The sequence below is a fragment of the Macaca nemestrina genome, chromosome 11 (genome assembly GCF_043159975.1).
Source record: "Macaca nemestrina isolate mMacNem1 chromosome 11, mMacNem.hap1, whole genome shotgun sequence".
NCBI lineage: Eukaryota > Metazoa > Chordata > Mammalia > Primates > Cercopithecidae > Macaca > Macaca nemestrina.
In genome coordinates, this window is record NC_092135.1 from 36556880 (window position 1) to 36579482 (window position 22603).

The 22603-nt window shown below is 39.0% G+C and overlaps 2 protein-coding genes across 2 annotated transcripts in view; one reads left to right on the forward strand and one right to left on the reverse strand.

Moving 5' to 3' along the window:
* The window catches only part of LOC105492599 (neurexophilin 2), a 111767-nt gene extending 102227 nt beyond the window's left edge, over positions 1 to 9540 (reverse strand). Inside the window, exon 1 of the mRNA XM_011759817.3 lies at positions 9342 to 9540. Coding sequence (XP_011758119.1) covers positions 9342 to 9392 — 51 coding nt within the window. The 5' untranslated portion in view covers positions 9393 to 9540. The remainder of the gene's footprint in view (positions 1 to 9341) is intronic.
* A 107-nt stretch (positions 9541 to 9647) lies between these two features.
* LOC112428596 (uncharacterized) overlaps positions 9648 to 22603 on the forward strand; it is a 122619-nt gene continuing 109663 nt past the window's right edge. Inside the window, exon 1 of the mRNA XM_071072680.1 lies at positions 9648 to 9717. The gene's annotated coding sequence lies outside the window, so the exon portion shown is untranslated. The remainder of the gene's footprint in view (positions 9718 to 22603) is intronic.

Below are 22603 nucleotides of genomic sequence, written 5' to 3' on the forward strand. Positions count from 1 at the left end.
GAAATACATATGGTTATTAAATATGAAAACATGCTTTATATTCCTAATAAGTAATACAGTATACAACACATGTCAAAAACAATGAAATACTTTCCTTTAATAGATTGCCAAACATTTTTTAAAAAAATACCAATATTCAGGTAGCACAATACAGGCATGCACATATAATGTAATACCTTATATTGGTACAATCATTTAGGAAAACATTTTTAATTATCAAAATTCAATATATACATTCTCAATATTGAACCAACATCTTCAATTCTAGGAATTTGTGTTACAGGTATACTTACAACTATATTAAAGAATTCAAAACAATTGAAATATTAATTAGGAACTGATTAAATATATTATGGCATATCAATGCCATGAAATACTGTGAATCTTTAAAAATATAAGTTGCTCTACCAAAATAACCAAAATATACTATTCCATTAAAAAAGCTTGTTACAGAACATGGACTGTGCATGATATAATTATTATAAAAGCATACATATCCATAATACCTGGAAAGATAAACATTAAACTATTAATAATGCCCTGAGTGTAAGGTAGGAGGTGGCAGAAAGCAGGCAGGGGTGAGGATGGCTACTTAAAAAAATTCTGAGTATTACTAAAAAAAAAAAAAAAATTAAACAGAAATCTTAGGTTGAGTTCCCCAAAAGAACACTCTAAAGCAAGAATTTGAGGGCTATTGATTTAAAACAGAAGCACTTCCAGGGAAACCTGGTAAGGAAGCATGGCAGCTGGTGAGAGAATGGGAAAAAGACATGGAAGTGTGTAATCTCAGGCAAAGTCATGCAGAGGGTAGCTTCAGCCTGCTCCTGCAGGGATTCCCCAGATTGTCTGTTTCACCTCAGTTATACTTGGGAGCTGTCCAGAGTGGGGGCAAGGGAGCTGGGCTTTCACACTCTGACATCTGTCAGTCATTAGTCAAGAGCTTTCCAGGGGAAGTGATTGGCACCTGTGGCTCTGAGTGCATTCTGGCAAAGTGCCTCCCCAAAACAAATCTGGGTGGAGAACCAATAACATCCACTACAATATTACCTTTATAATAAAATATGTATTTTCATTAAAACAAAGAAGAAAAGAGCAAAAGCCATGTGCAACTAGTAAAGTAAAATTATATATTAATGCTCTCAAATTCTACTCAAGTCTGGGCACCCACTAGACAAGTTCCCACACCCACCTGCTTGTCCTCATATTCCTACTTGTCCACTAGAAAACCAGGGTTTAGCAGCCCATGAACCCACACTTTCGCTCTCCGTTTTATCTTTTCCATCTGGAGTGGTATAGGTGAGATCCTGAGAAGTCAGAGGAACTCTCAAAACCTCTGCTGATCCTAACTGGAGCCACATTACTTGGCTACTAATTTAACATGAAAATGAAAATGGTATTAAAGCTGGGACCCTTTGCGACTAGGCTCTATGAGGTTAAATTCTATTTATTTATTTATTTATTTATTTAGAGACAAAGTTTCACTCTTGTTGCCCAAGCTGGAATGCATTGGCGCGATTTTGGCTCAATGCAACCTCCGCTTCCCAGGTTCAAGCGAATCTCCCACCTCAGCCTCCCAAGTAGCTGGGATTACAGGCATGAGCCACCACGCCTGGCTAGTTTTGTATTTTTTAGTAGACACGGGGTTTCTCCATTTTGGTCAGGATGGTCTCGAACTCCTGATCTCAGGTGATCTACCCACCTCGACCTCTCAAAGTGCTGGGATTACAGGCGTGAACCACCGCGCCCGGCCCATGAGGTTAAATTCTACATAGAACTCCAGATTAAAGAAATGTTCCAAGAATTCATTTGTTCTACTCAACTTGTTTCACTTTATGGCAAAGCTAAGATGAATGAGTTGAGGTTTCTAGCTCAGTGGTCACTGAGCAGAATGGGATGTTTCCTAGAAATGTCCCTCAAGTCCATCATTCTGGGTGTCAGTGATGAGTACCTAGAAAGATAGCACTCATCATCAAAGTGGACGATTGAAGTTTACAATCTGCTCAGTCTACAGTCTGTCTCTGAAACCTGCAGTGTGCTTTTGTTGCTTCACCTGTAAAATGGGTGCAATAACTATCGCTCTACTTACTTTTCAGAGCTGATGCACAGATTAACCATGAAAGAATTTTGCAAACCGTGCAGTGCTTTACATCATGTCACTTGTCTTAGCACAAAGGCTCCAAACATTAAAAATGGGACAGTAGTGACTTCAAGATCCAAATCCATGAATGTTGGAAGGCACTTGTTCAGGATAGATGTGTGTGACTTTGCACATGTTGAGTGTGAGTTAACAGTAAAACATCCAAGTAAAACGGAACAGTAAATTATGGAGACACGGGCTTGGAGCCTGAGCAACAGGGTAGAAACTGAGATACAAATTGGAGAGTCAGTAACACAGGAGCAACAGGTAAATTTGAGACTATGGAAAACATGCTTTTGAAACTTCATCTTCTTTTCCATTTCCATAGCCATATTCCTCAAGCCAATCCCAACTGTCTCCTGTTTGAACTATCCAAGTGCAAAATTTCATTAATACATATTCCTGTTATCATTACTACAAACTGCTAAATGATGCTTTATGGTCCCTATTCATTTATTGTATGCATTATCCATTGAAAAGATCATACAGATTTTCATACTAATCAACCACGTTCAGTAGTTGTCTACACACACAAATGGGGAATGGAATTTGGGAACAGAAATCACATATGTTTTTAACAGCCCTACCACATATGTGTTCTTTCCCTTTGAATAATACACACTCTTTCTTAAATTATTGCTTTGGGTGAATAAATATACCTGCTATATAACTTAAATTGATGAAATTTAAAAATTATCATTATATATGAAAAAGCTTGAAAATCATAGTCTTGCATATTCTTGCATGAAGAGACTTACACAATTTATGTAAATTTTGTTTTTAATGACCTTAGAATCACTTTATGTGGCAAAAAAAAACAGCAATATCTCTAAGTCAAGTTTCATTTGTAGAGGCATTTACAGTGTTTACAGTTGGACTGAATCCGAGGACTAGCTAGTCTTTCTGTTTCACTTGGATTTTCTCCTAAGGTTAGGATCATCGGCGATTTTCTCCATCTTTGGTGGGTCTCACATGCCAGTTTTTTGTTTGTTTTATTTTAAAAATTTTGTAACATTTACATGTGAATTCCTGAAACCATTGTAGTATTTCTGATTTAAATAGCCTGTATTCTATTCAGGCATACAAAAGTCACTTGCTAGTTTTCTGGTTGAAGAACAGTATTAATCTGTAATGTTTATCTTAATAATTATAATTTAACTGAGAGTCAATTTGCCGTTTATTTAAATTGACTCAATGACTAGATGTCAGGAATTTACAATTTAAAATGGTATGGGGGGAGAAAATCCCTGAATGCACAATTTTAATTTAATTTTTTATTGATTTTGCTGATTATATGTTAAGTAAGTGCTCATCAATTCTCTGCCTAGTTTTACTAAATTTTCCTTTTCCATAAGCACAGATATAGTAATCTGTCTTGTAGTGTTTTAAATCTACTTCTACGTATATAAATCACTTGTGATGTGGTTAACAGCATAAAATACATGTGAAATGTATATTTAAAACAATTACATTTATATGTAACATATATATACAGTAACTAAAGACATAAATCATATGGAGAAAAATTCAGAACCCCCGTTACAATATATTTAAAAAGGAGAGATGTTAAAAACAAATTTTTATCTACTTTGTCATTAATGACTTCATTTTATAGGTGAAAGGTTTCAGGAAGTTAAACAAACTGTCCAAGACACATACACATTCACAGGTGTGCACATACACACATAAACACACACTCAAACACTTTGACCAGTTCTGTTTTGTTGACTGCTATGTTCTCACCGCCTGCTCTAGTCTCAGTGTAAAGTCTGGATCAAAACTGAGTGAACAAATATTTGTTGAATGTTCGACTTACTCAGAAATAGACTCCAAGTCTTTTGACATGAAATCCATTGTTCTTTCCAAAACATGAATGGAAACATTTAAAATATCCTTCTCTATCTTCTAGTCTTATTGGGAGAATAGAATGTGATAATTGTGTGAAAGAAACTTAAAATTATGTAAGCATATGGAAATCTAAGTCAGCGTTATTATCCTTGTAGTTTAAGTTTATAAAATGTCTCACTTGTCTTACCATTTAAGAAATGAAAAAATAACTAGAATGGTAATTTTAGTATACATGCTGCTGAAGTGAGCACAAGAATGGCAATTTTAGATACAACGATTTGATTTTGTGAATGATCTAAGAAAAAGAAAAATATTTCCTACCGCACTTGGTTTTAAATAATGGAAATTTGATTTTTAATGGTAATTCTACAAGGAAAGATAATTCCTTATTACATACCAATCTTACAGCATAATGAGTCAAACCCTTGTTTGAGAGTTTTAATCTAGATTTTCATAAGTTAAAAAATAACATAAAATAGAAGTTTTCAGTCAATCACATCTTAGGATTCTTCCTGTAATATGAAAATCTATACCACAACTTATACTGTAAATTGCTTTAGATCCCTTTTGTATTTAGCAGGATTTTGAAATAAAGAATGGAGTTGTCATCAATCCCATTAATCAAATCACAACTAATAAAAAAATGCATTAGTAAATAAAGACTTATAAAAGGGCACCGATTTTGGCATAATTAAAAATACTTATGATGAAATAGTGTTAGAAAATCTTACGGCAGTACAATATATATGTTAACTGGGAAAAGGTTATCTAAAATCATTTAAACATATCCCGACTTAAATTATAACCATTGTGGAAGTCAAAACCATAGGATTGTGCTTGTTAATTTAGTAACAAAGTCAATAATATAGAAATTAGTTTGTTAAATCACCATCCTGCATACTATAAGGATACCTAGAGAGTAGCCTCATATGGGGAGCATTCAAAATCATATGGACCAATTTTTTAAAGCAGTTTTGAAATAATTTACTTCCAAATCAAGATATTAAATGCCAGCTTCTAACCAACAATAATGCTTATGGCTAAGATAGAAATGAGATTCTTTACAGAAACGCTGACACAGCCTTAACTGTAAGCACTTGAGTGTGCGGCTATAATTCTTTTTTCAAATCTTTCCCAGTGAAGCTTCAGGTAAAAAAGTTCGCAGAATATGTAAACAGAAAGAGACAGTCTAGAGCTTTTACAAAATCACAAACCTGTGACACATTTATATTCATCTTTGATTGCTACCACTAAACGACTGAATCATTCAAGGTGTATTGATCAGCTCTTTAATAGATAAAAAGTGGGCAATGTCTTATATAAACCAACATTTCTTAATACATTTGATGGCAAGAACTACATATTTTAAGCTGACAATATAAACCTCTAAAAGATTTTTCAAAAAAAGTTTTCTGCCTTATTTAGCATTTCAATTATTAATCAAAAACAATAAATAAGAAAAAATTACGAAAGAATATAGAACAAAGGTTAAGAAAGTTTTTCTTTTCCATTCAGAAACTAAACAATAAAATGATTTCCCAAAGAGTCAGTTTTCTGTATGGAAGCCATTTAAAACTGGACCAGATAACATAATATCAGAATAAACCAAGGGAATACAACTTTTACTGGGAGGTGGGTGGCTGGAACCGAGGATTTAATTGTCTAATCTTAATTTTCATTTTTTAAAATGTCTAAAATAATGATGCTTATAATGAGGAGTTAATTTTAATGTGCAGCCAACTTTAAGTCATAATAATGATATAGTGGTGTTTTTTTGTTGTTGTTGTTTTTCTTCACATTTTCATATAGCCAACAGATGACGATTGATCCGGCACTGGAAAATACTATTTCAGTATTTATTGATCAAGGCTGTATGAGGAAAATTGTCATTTTTGAATGAAAGATAGTAAAGAGTTATCAATTCTTGTAAATACAGAACACGAAATAAATTGGATCATCAGACTAAACAAATATTAAAATTATTAATTTTTTTAATGCAAGTACCCTTAATAAATTATGTGATACTATAAGGATGAGCCTAAGACTTTACCATCTTTCATCACAAGGATCTGATTTTATAGGATTCTAAAAATTTCCCAACTTACATTGCTTTTAACTGATACTTTATTTTGTAAACTCAGCATTGTATCATAGTAAAACATGTTGAAATGTGTAAGAAACTGATTTTTTAAATCAGCTCTAAATTTTATCTTAAACACTAGTTAACCATTCATTTAAATTAAAATTTATTCTTTTTTATAATCTTCACTTTACTTAAAGACAAAAAAATCACACTTATTACCAGTTACAAATCATCATGCAAATCTGTAAACAGTTGACATCTGGTGAAGTCTTTACCTTGTATCATGATGAAACAACACGCATTTTGTTATAATATTCATTTCAAATGCTAATTTTTTCTTCATTAGATGGCAGAAAAGATATAACGTGCTCTTAATACTCTTTATAAGAGTATGTCGCTGAATAAGAATTTTAAAAAAAGGAATACGTTCAAGATGGATATTTAAATATTGCAAATAGTAATCCCATTAATTAGCTATAACCACCTGTTAAAAGCACGATACACAGGTCAGGAAAATTGGGCAAGGACAGGTAACAGACACACATTCTTCCTAGGCTACCTGCAGTATTTACCAATTCCAGTTACTGTTTTCTTAGAAGTTTTAAACATCACATAAACAGGTAAAAAAAATTACAGTTATTGTGACTGTATTATATACATATATATGTATGTATTATATATGTTATATATAACCATAGTTAGTGACTTATTTGGGCTTAACTCCCTGTAACTGCTTTCAGGAAAAAAAAAGGTAATTTTCATATCACTAAATGTTCGATATGCCCAAATGAATCCATTGCTCTTTTAAAATATTTAATATATTTTTAAAGTATGTTCTTCTGGCTGGCAGTGCAGATGGAAAAGTAAAATCCAATTTCGACAACAAGGTAACTTCACTCCTCCCTCACCAAAAAATTGTTTTTAAAAAAAGCCTTATGTCAGCAAAGGGCAGATTTTTTTGAGTACATATGGTTCCTAGAAAAGTAAAAGACTAATTTCACATCTAGAAAACATTTTATCCCCTTGCTGTTAGGATTTAACAAAGAAGTTCAATAGCAGCTGAAAAAGGTAGAACAAAACTATGAGCCATCCAAATGAGCAAATTATGATCTGTCCTTTTTGAGACTTACTGGAGTGGGGCATGTGGTGGGATTGGGGAATATTTCAATTTAGATCTGCTCAACCACTCTGTTTTCCTTTCACATTCTAACTCCCTTGTGTTATAAGGCTGGCAACAGCTCTAAGAATGTGGAGAATGTAAACAGCCTTTTACTGTCCGAAGGGATGGCAGCGTAAGGAATGTGTGCTTATCAACAGGGCTGCAGCTCCCCACCTCACTTACCATGATAAAGCGCTCCAGGAGAAAAACATTACAACCCAAGCACAATCCCAAAATGGATTCGAATTTGACATAAGCTTTCTTAAAAGCGAATCAATCAATCCATGCTGTAATATTAGAATCTAGTTCTCAAGGAGAGCATATAATCCCTTCAAGACGTATTTCCTATTCCTTATTAGCTATGGTGGTGCGGAAAAAAAAAATTCTAACATTTCCCATATAGTAGCTGGGATGAGAACTTTTCCCCGACACGTGCACAAATATATTTTCTCATCTTTAAGAGCCTATCACAGTGCTTACGGAGCACACAGTTCATGTTTATTAAATGCAAAATTAATGAACTAAGATTCGTAAAGATATTCTGAAGACCCCCACATAAATACCTGATTTCCCCAGGCTTTTCCTTACACACAGCATATAAATGCTGCTCTGTTAGATCATCTTTTATTAGAATCCAGACTAAAAAAAAAAAAAAAAAAAAAAATTAAAGCAAGGGATACTAAAGATTAATGTGGCATATGTTTTGGATTCATAATGTCTAAGATGTAAAATGTATTTTAACATGCAGTATCGTACATAGCCAGTATGTGATGGCTCATTCAAGGATATTTGGGAATATCATTGCATTTTCTTCTTGATGCCATTGAAGACTTTCTGAGTTAACGCTGTGCAGGTGAAGCTCATCTCCACCGTAACAAGCATGGACCACGGGCATCTCAGTGGTCTCTCCACCTTTTAGAGTTCCTTCCACCCTCAGAACTTGCAAAGTGCCTCTGCCTTAACAATATCATACATATCATAGAGAAACTTTCAAAGTTACTTGATTTTCCCTCTAATAGGAAAAGAAAGAGACAAAGAGAACTAGAGAGAGAGAAAGAGAACAGATTGACATCTTCTAAGTGCTTGGGCAAAGTCTTAAGTATGAGGACCAAGAAACTATGGCATCAGGAGAAAGCCCTCTTACTAGCACCGTATCAAGGCAAGTGCTAAGTGACCAGAAGAAATCCATCACAGAGGCTGATCCAGCCAAAACACTCCGCTTCTGTAATTTTACTTTAAAAGTTTCTTCTTGAAGGTCTTACTTTGGTTTTCCCTTAACTGTAATTAGCCATGCATATAGAATACAGGCGTATATCAGGAGGAGGAGAGGGTGGCGCCTCGCGGGAAGAGAGAAGAGAGTGACAACGCGAACCCCAAACCACATTTTAACATCTTTCTTATTCCTCAGCGCCCCCGAGTCACCCAGACCAGGCGGGAGATGTCTCCCTGAAAAGACAGCTTCGAGATGCCCGAGAGGGGGCTCCTGCGCGGAGCTGGGCGTGAAAGTTACATCCCGTGTCCCCAGCTGGCAGAAAACCCCATCCCAGTCCCCAGCGCCAGACGGAAAACGAAGAGAAATCCAAGCTGTCCCCCAAATCCATATTTTGCCTAAGTTTTCCCCCAGCAAGCCGCCACTAGCTGGCTCTGAGAACGAGGATGCATGCACTATGCTGTGCTTTGGAAGAAGTGTCTGTGTGCATCTGGGCAAAACACCACGTGAAAAATAAACACCACCAAGCCTCTCGAACTGTGAACTGGAGGAAGGTCTTTCTGCCCCTTCTTATCCTATTTACCTCCCATCCTCTCCTTGACCGCTTACCAATAAACCTCTTCCTTTTCCCGGACCTACTTCCCGGCCACCTTCTGCTTACTTTACCCCAGCGCTCGAGTTCCAACCCGTGCTAAGCCCCTCAGTCGCCTCTAGATCCCCTCTATTCCATTCTTCAATTCTTTCCTTTCGACCTCTAAGGCAACCCAAAACTCCTTGCCCTCCTAGCGTCCCCAACCCCACGTCCCAAGCAGGCCCAGGCTGGGCTCCAAGTCAGCCGCCTGCGCGGTTTTCCCGCCGAAACGCGTCCCCGGCGCATGGGGCTGCGCGCGGGCCGGGCACTCACCAGCTGCAGCAAGCCGGGGACCACCACGAGAGGCAGTGGCCGCAGGCGCATGGTGCCGGCTGGCGCGGCTTCTCACGAGCTGCGCGCCCTCGCCTGCCTCTCGCGCATCTCCACTTCGCGGGGCAGGACTGAGGACGCCAGGGACACAGCGCGGCGCTTCCCTCCCGGAATCCGAGTGCTGCGCGGTGCAGCGCAGCTCGGGCCGGGTGGGCGGGCGGGGAAGGGGGAGGGTGGGCGGACCGGAGGTGTCTCTCCGGGCCCCCGCGCGCCCCTCCTTGGAGGGGGCCGGCACAGAGCGTGCGAGGCCGCTGGAGCTCTGGCACGCGGCAGGGGGCTCCAGTCGCGCCTTGGACTCTCTGGCTTGGCCGGACTCGGGGTGAGCGCTGGGGGCGCCTGCGGGAGGGAGGTGACGGCTCGGGCGCTTGGGTGATAGGTTCAGCGCGAGGCTGCTCTCTAGATCCGATCCCGCCGGGCAGATGCCTGGCAGAGCTGAGCACGCCTGGCCAGCCGGCGCCCCCGAGCCCGGAGAGGCCGGGTGCCTCCTTCCACCCCCGCCCAGCAGAAGGCCGGTCCGAGAGGCTCCACTGTGCCAAGCGCCCTGTCCACGGACTGGATCTCGCTTTGGCTGGGGAGGCTGGGGATGGGGGAAAGGAAAGGTTCTTCCTGGGTGGCTGCAAGAAGGAGTGCGCCCGCCGGGAGAGCGCCCAGAGAGTTTAGGAGGGGAAGGCGATTGCAGAGTCCTGGGGCGGGGCGTGGGGGCTGCGAACGGGAAAGGCTGGGGCGGGGAGGTGGGACTGGAGCCCAGGACGCCCTGGGAGAGTGCCCTACTCCACCGCAGCGCCAAGCTCTCAGAGCCGCGGGTAAGGGGTGCAAAGTGTGCCTGGTGCGGCTGGAAGGATTTCTGGGGTTGGGAAGTAATGGGGACCTCGAGGGACCAGGAGCAGAACTGTGAGAAACGGAGCTAGGTGAAGTCCGCTTTACTCAGGTTTGGGGATGGTATAGACAGCTGGGTGTCCTGAAGACAGACGGAGTTGCTCCCAGACCTTCTGCCCCGGCTTTGGAGAAGCCGAATAAAGACGGGATACCCCACCGCGGCTTCCGACTTCAGAAATATTGGAGAGGGGTATCTCTGAGGCCGGGCGAAGCTGCAAACCTGGTGCCTGTGAGCCTCGACCTCTGTGTTAACAACTCTCCATTGGAGAGGTCCTTAACCTTTTACTATCTTTGTTCTGGACACTCGAGAGGAAAAATCAAAGGCAATTGGGCTGACAGACCTGCATTTTTTTTACGGTAGATCAGAGTTTAGGCGTCATTCGTCACCCCTTTATTGAGCGAATAGGAAACCTAAGGTCCAGAGAGATACATTCACTTCTCCAGGGATGAGACTTTAGGCAGTTACTCCAACAGAATACGCAAGGCGAGACTGCTTCTTACATCTAGAAACGCAAAGCTCTTAGAGAAGAAAAAACCATGTTGAAGCAAGGGAGTAGAACTGCAATTGATTTCTAGGCTTTAAAAAATAAAACACAACAAAAAGCACAGATTGGGTTGTAATTTTTGGACCAAAAAAAAAAAAAAAAAGGGTCCTTCTTCTCTGCTTACCACCCCCACCTCAAAATAGAAATGAAGGAGGGTTGTTAAATCTTAGTGGTTGAAGCAGAGCAGCCTTGGTTTCAAAGGCAGGAGAATTGCTTTGACTAGGGCAAAGTCCTACTATTCCTTTCACTGAGTGTGCCAAGATTGCGCAGATGGGGAGGGAGGTTATTCCAGAGTGTTCTGGGATCCCAGTGTGAATTTGAGAGTGTGTTGTCCTTGAGCCTGCAGGTAGGGTATCTTTCCAGTACAACTCCATTTCCTGTAGGGAGGGAGAGTGGCAAGCAAGGGGCTGCATCCTCCCTAAACCCATGATAAGCCTGACTGGGGGTTCCATGGCAAAGGATGCACTACCTGCATCTCATTTCTGTTTGATCTCAGACTCTCCTTTTGCCTTGCAACAGGCTCAAAAACAAAACCACTATTTGCATATCCAAATCTATATCTCACCCATTCCACTCCTCATCCCTACAAAAATTCCCTCTTTACCAAGACTTAGAGCCCTGTTCTACCAGTTCTAGAAAATGATTCTGTCCTAAAAGCACAAATAAGAGGATTTCAAAAACTGGAAGTGTCTCTATTGGTTGATCTTGCCCAACTTTGGGTCCCCGGAGAGGGCTGCATCTTATTTACAGACAACCTTTTTAAAACAAAACGGACATAATAGGAAGGGTTTTGTGGAAACAGAGGAACCCCTTTCTGAAGAGGTACAGCTGGAAGGGGAGAGAGGCTAACTGCTTTGCAAGAGGCACTACCTCATTTAGACTTGATGTCTCTGCCTGAGCTCAGCACAGCTGACTCATCTATAGAGCCAGAAGGTGAGGTCCTGTCTCCATTTGGTAATTTGGTAGTTTGCAATTCCGCTATCACAGACTCTGTAAATGAGGAGGGCATGATTTAACACATTATTGAAATAAATAGGCTGAGTGCGGTGGCTCACACCTGTAATCCCAGCACTTTGGGAGGCCAAGGCGGGCGGATCACCTGAGGTCAGGAGTTCAAGACCAGCCTGACCAACATGGAGAAACCTCGTCTCTACTAAAAATATAAAATTAGCCAGGCGTGGTGACACCTGCCTATAATCCCAGCTACTAGGGAGGCTGAGGCAGGAGAATCACCTGAACCTGGGATGCAGAGGTTGCAGTGAGCCAAGATCATGCCATTGCCCTCCAGCCTGGGCAACAAGAGTGAAACTCCATCTGAAAATAAAATAAAATAAAGTAAAATAAAATAAAATAAATAAATAACAAAGTTGTTTAATTACTGGAATAGTTCACTTTTTTCCTTCAATTTGTTCATATGTCTTAGATCATTTCTGTTCTTTTGAGAAACTACGTAAAGTTTAAAAGTAGAACCTAAACTCAGACATGTGCCCTAGTAACACTAAGTAGTCTTACAAAGAAACATGCTGAGGGATGTTGAATTCCAAGTTGAAAGCTAAAAAACACTAGTGAACTTTCGTGCCCCAGTGATCAGGCCAGGTAAAAGTGAAGCACTAACAGCCCCACTAACCTAAGTCTGGCATTACTGTGTTTATTTATAAAATAACTACTGATCTTTCTGGATCCCCCCCAAATTTTGCTGTACAGACTACAGTAAAGAGAAAGAAAGAATGGAAAGAAGAAAGGGAGAGAGGGAGAAGAAAAGGATGAAGAGAGGCAGAAAAATAGAAGTATTTAAGACATTGTCCTCCAGCAGCATGCAGTCTGAGAAATATGCAATAAACAAAACACAGTAGACAATACAGCAAAATGTAAGTGCTGTTTAGTACAGCTGGAGAAAGGAAAGATCATTGTAGGCCAGCATGAATGCTTCTTGGAAGAGGCGAAACGTGAGTTAGCTCAGTTTCCAAGAATGGCCAGGATTAGTCTACATGGGAGAAAATGGAGGAGGTCATTCTGTATGGGAGAAGCAGAATGAGCAAAGGCAGAGTGGAGGGTTTTTATAGGGCATAACTGAGGGATGAACAATAAGCAGTCCAGACTGGCTGGAGAAAATATGTTGAGGAAAAGTGAGAAGAAAGTTAGGTTATAGGCTGCACTATAGAGATCTGGGAATGCCAAGCTAAACAGTTTAGATGCAATCTGCAGGAAATTATGGAGTCGTAAACCTTTTTTGGAGTAGACAAATCATGCATGAAGAGATATGAAGATATAGAGGCAGAATGAGGAGTGGTCGTGGTAGGTGGAAAGAAAGGAATAGAGGAATAGGGAGATGTGGGTACAAGGGCAACAGTGAGCAGTGAACTGTGAACAGGAACTAAACTTGGGGTTTGAATATTTTTAAACTTTTCTAGCATAGTAGAAGAGTGTTGTTGTTTTTTTGTTTGTTTGTTTGTTTGTTTTTCACCGCTTTTTCTCTTTTCCAGTCTATTTAACAACTAGAGAATCAGATCAGTGCTTTCTCATTTTGCAAGGTACTCTTCACAGTGTGAGGGGAAAGAGAATGTTGTTGTTGTTGTTTTTTTTCCCCCCTCATACAAACCCGTAGTAGAAAGTGGGACCTACCAAATTTTACTGCTACATGATCCAATTATAGTCTTTTAAAAGCAAAGAACATATCTAGGGATATGTTGAATGCTTTGAGATCAAATTTGTCAACTTATGGCTCATCCAGACCATTAGATTTTTCTGGTGCTTCTCCTCTGTACTTAACTTTCTCATCCTTTACTGTTCATTAGTATCATTACCAGAAAGTGGAGAAGGAAATAGTATGCATTTCAGAGTTTCAAGTGGATATTAGATAGTATTCAACTTTCTCCCTTTGCAGTTAAGAAAACAGGCGTGAAAAGTTCTGTGACTTGCTTCAAGTCACCTAGAGATGCATGGGTAGATCCGTAAATTGATTCAAAGGCCTGAGATTTTTCAGTGCACTGCTTGTTCCAGTTCATTACTCTGCCTCAGGTATTTTCCAATTGTCCAGCAGTTACAAAAGTTTTGATGTAGTCAACAAATGAACCTCTAGCTAATAATAGATGTGACAATGATCTATGGATGCTAAAAGCCTCAGGGTCTATCTTATGATCAGGAAAACAGATTTTACTGTAAGGATCCTGAAGCATTGTTCTGGCAGTAATTTTAAAAGGGTATGAGGGAAAGGGAATGATATGGCATAAGGCTACTGGGCAGCCCTCAGACTCAGGATTCCAGAACATGGTAGCATTTACCGCAAGGATAGGGGAAATTCTCAGGAAGGCTTCCAGCTTCTTAGACCTCTGCAATAAGAAGCTGGTGGGGTTTTTGATAACAATTCTTAACAACTATTATAAAATCCCTTTGAGTGGCCACTCTTCTTTAGTAATTGAGTCACTTATTTAATGAAATATAATGCTGTATTGTATTGAATTGCATAATAGAATCACACGGAACTTCAAACATCACTGAGGGTGGGCTTGAACGTTGATATTTTTCACCCAGGATATTTCAACATACAGCCATGTTTGTGCACTACTACTGTACCAGGAAGTTGGGTTTCTTTTCTCCACCCTCCCTCTATCCTTCCCTTCCTTCCTGCCTTTCTTCCATCCTCTACAGAATTATAGCCCTAATCGTTGGAATACACTGAAGCTTTAACTAACTCTCATTAGGATCTATTTACTTTCTTGATTCTACAGGGCCTTCTCAGGCAAGAACTGGACATTTTCTTTGTAAATATTTGGCACGATTGGAGGAATAATAAAGTTTATTGCATAAATTTATCATTTGTTCCAGGTTTAAACACAATTAACTAATCTGTAGTTAAAGTGCTTTTCTCCCAACCTTTGGTGGCCGCAACACTACCTCTTCATTATCTCTTCACTTGGATGCTGGAAGGAGGTAACAAGAGTGTGTTGGTGGTTGATGCAACTATGAGTAGTCAAGAGGAGAGGCTAGAGGGGAAGGGAGGCAGGCAGGATCCCAGCAGGCCCTGTGATGAAAGGGCACCTGGGTCAAGAGAACATCACTCAAGACTGATAAGGCAGTAAAGAGCTTCTTTCTGGGTGCCAATATTACATCTCTACCAAATCAGAATGATTTGGTAAATGACTGATAAACCTGTCATTTTCTTTCCGTGGGTAGCTAGAGATAAACCTGTCATTATCGTTCCACGTGTGTTCCCATGCATCGTCCATGGATGCATGATTATTTAACTGAATAATCACCTTGTCTACTTGTACATCAAATATGACAGCTTTCATTACAAGGGAATTATTTAACCTGCCTCAAATGTTGCTTCATATATGGAGAGAAGGCAGGGAACAGGACCATGGAAGGTTAGAGTTGGAACATCTTCTTTAACCTCTTCAGTTTGTAGATGAAGAAGCTGAGGATCAGAGAGAGAAAGTGATATTCCATCCCCAAAGTCACACAGCCAGATTGTGGCAGATCAAGACTAGGCCCCAGGGTCAGTGCCTCTTTGGACTACCGTAAGCTTACTCTGCGGGGGAGCCCGGAGCTCTGGTGTGCCTATTTCCTGTACCAAGATGATTATGAATGGACAATGAGGGGAAAACACATTTACAAAATAACATCTTAGCTAACCAAATGCAAATCTCCCAATTTGAGAATACTTATAATTCCTAAGAGAGGGAAGACAGAGACCTGGCATGATAAGAGATTGGAGTAAACGCCATTGCCCCTCTAACCCCCACAACTTATCATGAATGAATAATGCATTTTGTTTGCAAGTGCCCAAATACAGCTCAAACAAGTCAAACAACTACAACAGAGGAAATTTAATAGCCTACGTGAATAGGAAGTTCAGTGGCTGAAGGTCGTTTCAGGCAATTTAAACCAAATTTTAAAATTCTTGAGCAGGATACTGGGTCAGCCATTCTGAGTTTGTGTGTAAGTCCCTGTAAGTGGGCTGGGTGTGGCAGCTGGAGAAGGCTTGATGTGAGACCCTGGAGAGCACAGAACAAAAACCTCTCTCCTAGAAACTAATTTGTATAACAGCCTGAACCCCCATCACCACTTGATAAGGTCTTTCCTGGTTCAGGTGCCTACAGTTTTTCTTTACTAGGTCTCTAACTGAATGACTCTCGTCTTCTAACTTCTTATCCCACATTTCTGTACTAGCCTGGTTCCTTAACACTCATCACTTTATTAAATGTAGAGCCATACTTGTTGTAGCAGATGAGCTGAGGTTGTAACATGTGGATGATGGTTCAAATATCACATAAGCAGCTCTCTTTACTGTTCTTACCACTAAAGGAAGATGAAGCTGCTCCCTATGCAAGAAGGATGTCATCACTTGTCAAAACATAAGCAGCAGCTACCCATACCAGCAGGTTTAACAACACCAAGGCACTCTCCACCAGTTTTAAGTAATTATGATTTATTTTTGTTTGTTTGTTTATAGCCAGGTTCTCAATCATTTAAACATTGCATTCGGAAATGCATGTGACTTTTTCACTGTGCCCTTTAGCAGGATCAGTGAGTACGGCACAGTGTTGCCTTTTGAGTCTTCTTCATTGTTTTTGTGAAATGCAGTGGCATGGTGTTCTTCACGGTCTCTCCGGACCTCAGCATCACTGTTCAAGTGCTGCTTTCATGTGTTATCTAAATGTGTGTCAAATGTGTGGTACCTTCCCACATTCAAACAGAAGTTGTGTTAGGAAACAAGTCAGCTAATTTTCCTACTCTGATAAAGTACAGGTTTACGTTAGGAGGTTACTAGGATTTGGTTTTAAAAAATATCCCAATTTCTAAGCATTGGGGACTTCTATTTTCCTCCTCAGCTGATCTAAAATGAACTTGTCTGGTGTTTCCCTGGCAAAGTAATAATCACACTGAGATTTTTTTCACTATATTTATTGGAATATCTTGGGTGCTATCTACTGGCCAAATGTGGCATTGCCTCATAAAGGTGAACAGACAAAGTGCCATAACTCTTTTAAAAATAACTTTGTGTGGGGGCTGAATAGATGCCATAGGTTTTAGCACACGTGGGACCTGTCTTCTTGGACAATATCACTTCCAGACATTGCTCATTGCCTTTGAGATTGGGGGATCCCTTGATCAGAAGTCACACAAGTTGTAATATAAGTGAAATATAATGGGTAGGCAGGTTTCTGCTTGTCCTTCCTTGAAATGGTTGACTATAAATAGCTTACATCTAATTTTCACTTTGCTGAGCAATGTGAATGGATAAAAATGTTACTCATTTCAAATGAGCTCAGCTATATAGATTCAATCAATAATCCTGTGTACATAAAGGAAAATAAGAAGTTAAAAAGATTCTTTATAGTTATTTTGCACTTAATACTAGGTAGAATGTACATGCCAATTGATAGTATTGGTCAAAATATTTGAAAATAAACAGATAAACAATATTTAGTATAAGGTAAACGCATCCCATTTATGCTAACCAAATCATATTCTTTCTCCAGGAGTTTTTCTTTATAAGCATCTTGTCATTTATCCAGAGGAGTACATTATGCTTTAATCAGATTTGTAGAAAGGAACATATCAGGAGAAAACATGAAACAATGAGAAACTGAGAGTCTATGCCAAGTGAGATGGGAGACCAGTCAAAGAGCAGAGGGATCTTACTTACTGTAGCAAAATGAGAAGTTGTCCCATTTAGGACAAATAGCTATAAGGGAAAAGCCAAGGACATAAGATCAATATTGATCATTGGGAGTTAATGAAGAGAAAAGCCCAATATGTCAACATTAGCTTAGGTGAAAATCTAGATTATAAGGCTGTACTTAACAGGAACTTAATGCAGGCATATAGATTTAACAATATACCAGAAAATAAAATGCCCTATCTTAATTTCTAAAGTTATTAAAATGCAACTTATGCCTTTAACTGAATTATTTTAAATTGTTTATTCAGTCATTTGGTGTTATTTGTGCCAGACCATACTTACTTCAGGTTGTAATTTTCAAAATTCATTATCCTAATTCTGGGACTGTATAATATATTTAACTTACTCAGTTTTCTGTATATTATTGAATAATGATAGATTTAAACATTTTGATTGAAATGAGAAAGACCATAAATTAAAATATTCAACTATCATTTTAAACCATTCTGTTTTGGCAGTGGAATACTTTTTAAAGTTATGTTAGTAGGTGGAAGTAGAAATTTTACTTATACTTATTTTTGCTTTTGTTTTAAATTTTTTTCTTCAACTTTTATTTTAAGTACAGAGGTACATGTGCAGGATGTGCAGGTTTGTTACATAGGTAAACGTGTGCCATAGTGGTTTGCTACACCTATCAACCCATCACCTAGATATTAAGCCTAGCATCCATTGCCTACTCTTTCTGATACTCTCTCTCCCTCCACTCCCAGCCCTGGCAGGCCCCAGTGTATGTTGTTCCCTTTCATGGGTCCATGTGTTCTCATCATTCGGCTCATACTTGTAAGTAGGAACACACAATGTTTGGTTTTCTCTTCCTGTATTAGTTTGCTGAAGATAATGGCTTCCAGCCCCATCCATGCTCTTGCAAATGATATGATCTTGTTCCTTATTATGGCTGAATAGTATACCATGGCACATATGTACCACATTTTCTTTATCCAGTCTGTCATTGATGGGCATTTGGGTTGATTCCATGTCTTTGCTATTGTGAATAGTGCTGCAGTGAACATATGTGTGCATGCATCTTTATAACAGAACAATTTATAATCCTTTGGGTATATAAAGAGTAATGGAATTGCTGGGTCAAATGATATTTCTGCCTCTAGGTCTTTGAGAAATCACCATGCTGTTTTCCACAATGGTTGAACTAATTTAAACTCCCACCAAGAGTATAAATGTATTCCTTTTTTTCACAACCTCGCCAGCATCTGCTGTTTTTTGACTTTGATTAAAGCCATCCTGACTGGTGTGAGATGGTATCTTATTTTGGTTTTGATTTTCATTTCTTTAATAAACAGTGATGTTGAGCTTTTTTGTATATGTTTGTTGGCTGCATGTATGTCTTCTTTTGAGAAGTGTCTGTTCATGTCCTTTGCCCACTTTTTACTAGGCAATGTTTAATGTTTGTTTTCTTCTTGTAAATTTGTTTAAGTTCCTTGTAGACTATGGATATTAGACCTTTGTCAGATGAATAGATTGTAAAAATTTTCTCTCATTCTGTAGGTTGTCTTTTCACTTTTGCTGTTGGTCTTTAGTTTAATTAGATCCCATTTGTCAATTTTTGCTTTTGTTGCAATTGCTTTTGGCATTCTCATAATGAAATTTTGCCCATGCCTACTTCCTGAATGATATTACCTAGATTTTCTTTTAGGATTTTTATAGATTTGGGTTTTAAACTTAAGTATTCCTTTTTTTCTTTTTTTTGAGATAGAGTCTCACTCTGTTGCCCAAGCTGGAGGGCAGTAGGGCAATATAGGCTTACTGCAACCTCCGCCTCCCAGGTTCAAGCGATTCTCCTGCCTTAGCTCCCGAGTAGCTAGGATTATAGGTGTGTGCCACCATGCCCAGCTATTTTTTGTGTTTTTAGTAGAGACAAGGTTTTACTATGTTGGCCAACCTGATCTTGAACTCCCTGACCTCAGGTGAGTTGGCCTCCCAAAGTGCTGGGATTATAGGTGTAAGGCACCATGTCTGGCCTACACTTAAGTCTTTAATCCATCTTGGTTGATTTTTGTATATGGTGTAAGGAAGGAGTCCAGTTTCAATTTTCTACACATGGCTAGCCAGTTCTCCCAGCACCATTTATTAAATAAAGAATCCTCTCCGCATGGTTTGTTTTTGTCAGGTTTGCTGAAGATCAGAGGGTTGTAGGTGTGTGGTCTTATTTCTGAATTCTCTATTCTGTTCCATTGGTCTATGTGTCTTTTCTTGTACTAGTACCATGCTGTTTTGGTTACCATAGCATTGTAGTATAGTTTGAAGTCAGGTAGCATGATGCCTCCAGCTTTGTTCTTTTTGCTTAGGGTTGTCTCGACTGTTCAAGTTCTTTTTTGGTTCCATATGAATTTTAAAATAGTTTTTTCTAATTCTGTGACAAATGTCAATGGAAGTTTAATGGAAATAACATTAAATCTATAAATTACTTTGGGCAGTATGCTCTTTTTTTGATATTGATTCTATACATGAGTATGGAATGTTTTCCCATTTGTTTGTGTCATCTCTGGTTTCTTTGAGCAACAGTTTGTAGTTCCCCCTGAAGAGATCCTTCACTTGTTAGCTGTATTCCTAGATATTTTATTCTTTTTGCAGCAATTGCAAATGACAGTTCATTCATGATTTGGCTCTCTGCTTGGCTGTTATTGGTGTACAGGAATGCTAGAGATTTTAGCACATTGATTTTGTATCCTGAGAAGTTGCTTATCAGTTTAAGAAGCTGATATGATGGGTTTGCTAGATAGAAGATTATGTCATCTGTAAACAGAGATAATTTGACTTCCTCTCTCCCTATTTGAGTACTCTCTTGCCAGAGCTTCCAATACTGTGTTAAATAGGATCGGTGAGAGACATCACCCTAGTCTTGTGCCAGTATTCAAAGGGAATGCTTCCAGCTTTTGCCCATTCAGTATGATATTGGCTGTCAGTTTGTCACATACACCTCTTATTATTTTGAGGTGTATTCCTTCAGTACCTAGTTTATTGAGAGTTTTTAACATGAAGGGATATTGAAATTTATCAAAGGCCTTTTCTGCATCTATTGAGATAATCAGGAGGTTTTTGTCTCTAGTTCTGTTTATGTGATGAATCACACTTATTGATTTGTGTATGTTGAACTAACCTTGCATCCTGGGGATGAAGCAAACTTGATTATGGTGGATAAGCTTTTTGATGTGTGGCTGGATTCAGTTTGCCAATACTTTATTGAGAATTTTTGCATTGATGTTCATCAAGGATATTGGCCTGAAGTTTTCCTTTTTTGTTGTATCTCTGCTGGGTTTTTGGTATCAGGATGATACTGGCTTCACAGAATGAGTTAGGGAGGAGTCCCTCCTTTTCAATATTTTTGGGATAGTTTCAGTAGAAATAGTACCAGCTCTTCTTTGTACTTCGGGTAGAATTCAGCCATGAATCCCTCTGGTGTTATTGTTGTTGTTGGTTTTTGTTTTGTTGTTGTTTGTTTGTTTGTTTGTTTTTGGTTGGTAGGCTATTTACTACTGCCTCAATTTCAGAACTCATTATTGGTTTATTCAGGGATTCAATTTCTTCCCGAGTCACTCTTGGGAGGGTGTATATGTCCAGGAATTTGTCCATTTCTTCTAGTTTTCTAGATTTTGTGCATAGAGGTGTTTATAGTATTCTCTGATGATTTTATTTCTGTGGGGTCAGTGGTGATACTCTCCCTTAACATTCCTTATTGTGTTTATTTGATTCTTTTCTATCCTTTATTAGTCTAGCTAGTGGTCTATATGTTTGATTATTTTTTTTGAAAAACCAGCTCCTGGATTCGTTGATTTCTTTGAAGGGTTTGTGTGTGTGTGTGTGTGTGTGTGTGTGTGTGTGTCTCAATCTCTTTCAGTTCAGCTCTGATCTTGATGGTTTCTTGTCTTCTGTTAGCTTTGGGGTTTGTTTGCTCTTGGCCTTCTAGTTCTTTTATTTAAGCTGTTAGATTGTCACCTTGAGATCTTTCTAGTTTTTTGATGTGGGCATTTAATGCTGTAAATTTCTCTCTTAACACTGTTTTAACTGTGTCCTAGAGATTGTGGTACATTGTCTCTTTGTTCTCATTGGTTTTAAGTAACTTCATTTCTGCCTTAATTTCATGATTTACCCAAGAGTCATTCAGAAGTAGGTTGTTTAATTTCCGTGTAGGTGTGTGACTTTGAGTAAATATCTTAATCTGGAGTTTTAATTTGATTGCACTGTGGTCTGAGAGACTGATTTTATTTCAGTTCTTTTGCATTTGCTGAGGAATGTTTTACTTCCAGTTGTGTGATCAATTTTAGAGTAAGTGCCAGGTGATGATGAAAAGAATGTGTATTCTCTTATTTTGGGGTGGAGAGTTCTGTAGATATCTATCAGGTCCACTTGATCCAAAGCTGAGTTCAAGCCATGAATATCTTTGTTAATTTTCTATCTTGATGATCTATCTAAGATTGTCAGTGGGACATTAAATTCTCCAGCCATTATTGTGTGAGAGTCTAAGTCTAACCTCTTTGTAGGTTTCTAAGAACTTGCTGTATGAATCTGAGTGCTCCTGTATTGGGTGCACATTTGTTTAGAATAGTAACTCTTCTTGTTGAATTGAACCCTTTACCATTATGTAATGCCCTTCTATGTCTTTTTTAATCTTTGTTGGCTTAAAGTCTATTTTGACAGAAACTAGGATCACAAACCCTGCTTTTCTCTCTTTTCCATTTGCTTCGTAAATTTTTCTGCATTCCTTAATTTTGAACCTATGTGTGTCTTTGCATGTGAGATGGGTCTCTGAAGGCAGCATACCAATAGGTATTGGCTCTTTATCCAGATTACCATTCTGTGTCTTTTAATTGGGGCATTTAGCTCATTCACATTTAAGGTTAGTATTGTTATGTGTGAATTTGATCCCATCATCATGATGCTAACTAGTGATTTTGCAGACTTGTTTATGTGGTTGCTTCATAGTGTCACTGGTCTGTGTACTTCAGTGTGTTTCTGTAGCGATGGTAATGGTTTTTTCTTTCCATATTTAGTGTTTCCTTCAGGAGCTCTTGCAAGGCAGGCCCAGTGGTGATGAGTTTTCCTACTATGTGCTTGCCTGAAAAGGATCTTATTTCTCCTTC